Source organism: Sparus aurata, chromosome 20, assembly GCF_900880675.1.
Source record: "Sparus aurata chromosome 20, fSpaAur1.1, whole genome shotgun sequence".
NCBI lineage: Eukaryota > Metazoa > Chordata > Actinopteri > Spariformes > Sparidae > Sparus > Sparus aurata.
The window spans coordinates 2,108,063-2,114,571 of record NC_044206.1 but is presented as its reverse complement, the minus strand read 5'-3'; the positions used below and the strand labels follow the sequence as shown (position 1 = coordinate 2,114,571).

The window sequence follows — 6,509 nt, the reverse complement described above, 5'->3', positions numbered from 1 at the left end:
CAGAGACAAACTGCAGACTGTAGAGACAGACTGAAGCCTGCAGAGACAGACTGAAGCCTGCAGAGACAAACTGCAGACTGTAGAGACAAACTGAAGCCTGCAGAGACAGACTGAAGCCTGCAGAGACAAACTGCAGACTGTAGAGACAGACTGAAGCCTGCAGAGACAAACTGCAGACTGCAGAGACAAACTGCAGACTGTAGTGAAGGAGCAGTAAAGCCACAGGCGGAGGGATTAAGACATTCTTCAGCTCCTCCGTCCTGTGAAGTAGCTGAAATGTGCTGCTCAAAGCTTTCTGCTGCTGAGTGCAATGCGGGCCGCCCTGCAGGCATGACTCCTGATCCTGCAGCGGAATTTAAGCCGAGCTAATGAGTGTGTAAACTAGTCGGCTTATTGCCAACAAAGGCGTCTTGGGACGCGCTCCCATTGTCTCGGAGGGAGTCTTCACCTTTTCTCAGTGAAATACGCCGCGGATTGTCTGCGTGCAACAGGAGGCAGGATTAAAGATGCGGCCTGTGAACAAATGGTGAGGCGAGTGAGCCGGGCCGGGCCGGGCCGGAGGCGGGGCCGAGCGACACCCACAATTAAAGATGAACTTTGAGTGAACTAATTTATCTGAGGGAGGAGAAGGTGACCGGCTGCCCGCAGCCCTGGCAGCCTATAAAAGTGGCGGAAGAGCAGCCAGGAGGCTCCGACACTGACAGAGCTTCACCTGAGCAGCACCACCTCTCAGACAACACGCAGCAGCATGGCTCTGAGCACACTGCTGGCCACCTTCCTCTGCACTATCGTGCTTCCCATCCTGCTTTTTCTGGTGGCGTTGAAGCTGTGGGAGGTTTACATGATCCGAGGCAGAGACCCGAGCTGTCCCAGCCCGCTGCCCCCCGGGTCCATGGGCTTACCCTTCATCGGAGAGACGTTGCAGCTCATCCTCCAGGTAAACGCTCGGACAGTCAGCTGACACACGGAAACACCTGGCGATGCCCGGTGTCCTCACGTGGACACGGATGATGTGTTACGTTGTTTTTGCTGTTCTTTGTGGTTGTGCTGGGGGACCGTGAGGCTCACAGGGTCACAGACGGTCCGCTGTGTCTCCGATCGCTTCTGACATGGTTAATGTCGATTTTAACACTTTGAGATAATCTGTAGCAACCTATTGATTAATGTTAACGTTGGCAGACTAGACAGTGGTTTGTAATGATAATGTGTGAAGGCACAAATCTCCAGCTCTCCGATAACTCCTGCTGTTTGTGTGTGACTGTGCAGAGGAGAAAGTTCCTGCGGATGAAGCGCCAGAAGTACGGCTACATCTACCGCACACACCTCTTCGGGAACCCCACGGTGCGCGTCACCGGAGCGGATAATGTCCGGCAGATCCTGCTGGGAGAGCACCGGCTCGTGTCCGCTCAGTGGCCCGCATCTGTGCGCACGATCCTGGGATCGGACACGCTGTCCAATGTGCACGGAGCCCAACACAAGACCAAGAAAAAGGTGAGCGGTGTGACAGCGTCCTACGGGACGGACTCTGCTGCGGAGTCCGGTAAGGACAGGACAGGACAGGAGGACTCGGGTCTGGACAGGAGGAGCACATGTGTCTCATTTCTCCAGCTTGCTTAATTTACACCAAGGAGCACAACGACTACCACAGTTGATTTAATAAGTAGTGTCGTCACTGCCATGTCTGATAATCAGTCACCACCATTTGTGTTCATTGGACTTTAAAGAAAGTGAAACATGTTAGTAGATGAGTTAGTTGACTTCAGCCTGTCTCAACTTTCAAGGATAGGATTTTCTAGACTTTTTGTTGCATGTTTACACAGTAACGCAGGTTAAAACTCTCTTTGTTTCAAGTAAAGCATCATCAGTAGATTTATACTGAAACAGGGAGAAACCTCTTCATGTTCTGGCAGGTGGTTTAAGTTGCTCTGAGACACCTGAAGGGCTGATTCCAGGCAGATTATGAGGACATTTGTGCAGTGCACTGAGACAACTCTACTCTGCTCTATCCCCAGTGGATAATTGGATAGAAAATGATACTAGATGATACACCTTGTTTCCATAAATCTCACCTACCTCCTGTCCTTCTCCAGGCCATCATGCGGGCCTTCTCCAGGGAGGCTCTGGAGCTCTACATCCCCGTCATCCAGGAGGAGGTGCGGGCTGCAGTGAAGGAGTGGCTGGCTAAGGACTCCTGCGTGCTGGTCTATCTGGAGATGAAGCGGCTGATGTTCCGCATAGCCATGAGGATCCTCCTGGGCTTCGAGCCGGAGCAGATCAAGACTGACGAGCAGCAGCTCGTGGAGGCTTTTGAAGAAATGATCAAGAATCTGTTCTCGCTGCCCATCGATGTGCCTTTCAGCGGACTGTACAGGGTAAGAGAGAAAAACGTAACACTTTCTGTTTCAGGACGGAAATATGTGACTCAAAATGCAAAATAATGAGACACGTTTAGATGCATTACTGTTGGATATGAATACAGAGTTGCATAAACTGATGCAGAGTTGAACGGGATTTTGCATGTTGCAGCATATAGGCAACCATATTTAATAGAACACTGACATCAACAGTAAAACAATTCCATTATATTTACAGTGTTGAATCAGATTTTGACAATAATACAATGACGTGAGCTCATGGCTGCCAGTAAATGTGCTAAAGCCTTCAAAATGTTGGCGTAGTCCTTTAAGTCAGAACAAAGTAGCATTAAAATGTGTCTGCATGTTCATAAACTGGATCATGTATATGTCCAGTCTGATTCATCTTGTTTCCTTGTGTTTCTCCTCTGCTCTTCTTACGTCCCTCCCTTCTCCTACCATTTTACTGTCCTCCAGGGTCTGAAGGCGAGAAACTTCATCCACTCAAAGATAGAGGAGAACATCAAGAAGAAGGTGCAAGAGTCAGACAAGGAATCGAAACACAGAGACGCTCTGCAGCAGCTCATAGACAGCAGCAAAAAGAATGGGGAACCCTTCAGCATGCAGGTAGTCACATGATGTCATCACATCTTTCCTTCCTATAAGCCATGGTTTCGTTTGGGCCTAAACTAATAGTGCGTCTACATTTGTGTCTCCAGGCCATTAAAGAGTCTGCTACAGAGCTGCTGTTCGGGGGCCATGAAACCACGGCCAGCACAGCCACCTCTCTGCTGATGTTCCTGGGCCTCAACCCTGAAGCTGTCGAAAGACTGAGGCAGGAACTGATGGACAAGGTACTTTATACTGTGTAACTGTGGCGTCTTGAAGTTGTTTTTCAACCCTTTAAATATTGCTGTCTGACATTTGTTTAGCTGATCAGTCACCATGACAACAGACTGATGCACCTCTGCATTCATCTAATTTATGTGTTAATTTTTGAAAAATTGATCAAATTAACAATCATACTTCATCGTGTAAGAAAAGACCATTTTTGACCTTGCAGAGTGAACCTGGCCCAAAACTGGAGGAGTGTGTAGCTTTTTAGAAAGGGGGCCTGGTGATATCTGCTGTGATTGTCTTCATGTGTTAAAACACAGTCTTTAATTGACCCGGAACAAATAAAGTTTTTTGAATTGAACAGTATGGGGTTGGTATGAGGGCTGTACTCAATAGTTGGACGCTTCTTTTATAACTCTTATAACTCAAATTCCAACTCATTCACATGTTGTGAGCGTTGACACATGTTTGTGTCCATTTAATTCCAGCCTGGTATTTGAGCTCAGTTGCAGATGAAGATGAGATTACATTAATATAATTGGTGTTCTCTTTTTTTTAAATATTTGGTACAGCACTCACAGAGATAATCCACGTTGAAGCTTTGTTAGTAACACTAATTGGTGTAAAACATGAATCCAGTGGGATGAATCTGCTCAGCTACACACAAGTTCATAAAGTCTCTGCCTCTGCTCACAAGCCTATCTGTATGTGTCTTCAGGAGGCGCAGGGTATGGACCTCCAGAGTCTGAACATCGAGTCCTTGGAACAGTTGAAATACACAGGCTGTGTCATTAAAGAGACTCTGAGGATCAACCCTCCTGTCCCAGGAGGCTTCAGAGTGGCCCTCAAGACCTTTGAGCTCAACGTAAGTTGACAAAGATCCCTCTGAACTCCATAAATTTGTAGATGAGTTGCAGTGACAACTGTAAACTTGTGTATATATCTGTCTGCTCACTGATTATTTCCCCTCACCACTTCAGGGTTACCAAATTCCCAAAGGCTGGAACGTCATCTACAGCATCTGTGACACCCACGATGTGGCAGAGATCTTTCCCAACAAGGAAGACTTCCAGCCAGAACGCTTCATGAGCAAACCCTCCAGCGACTCCTCCAGGTTTCAGTACATCCCGTTTGGAGGGGGCTCCAGGATGTGTGTGGGGAAGGAGTTTGCTAAGGTCCTGTTGAAGATCTTCCTGGTGGAAGTGGTCACAAAGTGTCACTGGACTCTTTTAAATGGGCCCCCCACTATGAAAACAGGACCTACTGTCTATCCTGTGGACAATCTGCCAACCAAGTTTACCAGCTATGAACAAAATTAAACAGGGGCTGGGTTCCCTTAGAACAATGTAGAGGTATCATCTGTGTTTGATCTCTGAATCCACAGAGAAGCTTCAGTTTAATCAAGGTACCTGGGAAGTTGTGAGAAGCACTCGGGTGCTTTCAAGAAACAAATCAAAGACTGCATTTACACATGAACTGAAAGTGTTTGTGATTCTGATGTTCTGGTCTTGAGTCCATGTGAATTTTATGGCATGACACAAACTGTACATATTGTAGATGACTTAATACATTGGACTGTATATACTTTTTTTTTTAATATGAGCAAACTAAACAAGAGGCACTATACACAGACATGGAACACTTTAATCAGCTCAGAGGTGTATCTATAGGTTGATGTACATATGTAATGTAGAGTCTGTTTATATAACTTTGTCTTAACCCAATTTATTTAAGTGACTGATGTTATGATGTTTGGGCTTTTTATTTAATAAAACTGTTTTGTGGAGAATCGTGGGTTTTTGTTTTTTTTGTCTTTTTTTTTTTTTTTTAATTAAAGGGTTGAATCACACTGAGTAAACATAATGTTGACATTTTGAGAAGTTCTCTTCTTTACCTTCTTTAGTGAGTGGAAAAGATTAACGTCTGTGTAAACCAGAGAGCTGCAGTCATGTTGACCTGGTTCAGCATCACGACTGGCAGCAGGAGAAATGTCTGGCTGGCTCTATGCAGAATTAAACGACCAGCCAATCAGCTTCCACCATATCTTCACGTGTTCTCACATCAGACACTTGACCTACATGGAACCTTTAAGCTTTATAGATAGATTTGCTATATAGTGGCCGTAGCTTAACTTTGCTAAAGGTTAGCAACTCAAAGCTACATTAATAACATGCTCATCTCAAGTATTGATGGTTGGGTTGAATTGTGGGTAATTTGGGCATTAGCCTCTAACAATGTAGGATGTGTGGAATAAAGACAGTATCCTAGCCTGTTGCATCTGTTTGGGGGGTCATACATATGCAATGCCAAATAGGTGGAGTGCTCCTTAAAAAACAAAACATGACAAGCAGGAAATACATCTTCACAAACCCATTTGTGGTCATTGAGCACAGGTTAAGATTTTTGTCTCGGTCAAGACTCAGCTCCAGCATGGTCATGTATTGTTCTGGGTGCTGATCAAAAAACAGATTCAACATGCCACTCAGTGAGTTTTTGAGCTGCTGGTGGGGTGTTGGTGAAGTACTTGTTCCTGATTCTGACAGAACCAGGCTCTGTTTCCCCCTGCTCCAAGTCTTCATGCTAAGTTGGGACAATTCATTCCATCATACATAAATAAATGTTTTCTGCAATAGTCATGATGATCTGAAATCACAGAATATTAGAATATCATGCAAACAAAAGGTTTAATGAAGTTGTGAGGAGATAAACAGCAGCTCTCTGTGGTTTATTTGGAATCACCAGTGAAGATTTGCTGATGACAGTTAATATATTTACTCTCTACACACAGAGGATGGGTGGTCCTGACACACACAAGCGCACTCACACATTCCATTATGCTTACAGAATCAATAAGTTGGAGGGAAAAAGGGAAAATAGTAGGAAATCTGGAATCCATAGAAGGAGGGAAAGCAAAGCAGAAGGCTGATGACCCTGGCAGATGAGCTGACAGAGGGTGAAACAGAGTTCAAACTGATTAGTTTTGTTTCAGGGCACTGAACCTAAAGGAAGTAGGCCAGTAGCATGTTCACTGTGTGGTCAGAGATAAGATTCATGCTCACATTTAGGGTAACAAATGCTGCGGCGGTCAGTGAACATCTCACTGTTAACACAGTAGAGTGGTAGGTAGTGTAGGTGGTGGAGGTGGTGTAGGTGGTCGAGAGATCAGCTGTATGCTAGTAAACAAACAAAAAGGTAAGAGGTGTGATGGATTCATCGTACTCTTGCTTTGTGATCCTCACTTGGTCTTTGTGCTTCCCAGTCTCTCAGTCCCAGTTTGGTCTTTACTGTAAACAGACAAATATTGCAGGGGCAGGGATT

The 6,509-nt window shown here is 45.4% G+C and overlaps 1 protein-coding gene across 1 annotated transcript; it reads left to right on the top strand.

Annotated features, from left to right (window-relative positions):
• The first annotated feature begins 612 nt into the window (after window positions 1-612).
• On the top strand, window positions 613-4,980 carry cyp26a1 (cytochrome P450, family 26, subfamily A, polypeptide 1). The gene is made up of 7 exons (XM_030399442.1): window positions 613-937; window positions 1,267-1,491; window positions 2,091-2,372; window positions 2,832-2,981; window positions 3,074-3,208; window positions 3,910-4,056; window positions 4,172-4,980. The coding sequence occupies exons 1-7, from the start codon at window positions 749-751 to the stop codon at window positions 4,508-4,510; spliced, it is 1,467 nt and encodes a 488-aa protein (XP_030255302.1). The 5' UTR covers window positions 613-748; the 3' UTR covers window positions 4,511-4,980.
• Window positions 4,981-6,509: the final 1,529 nt, after the last annotated feature.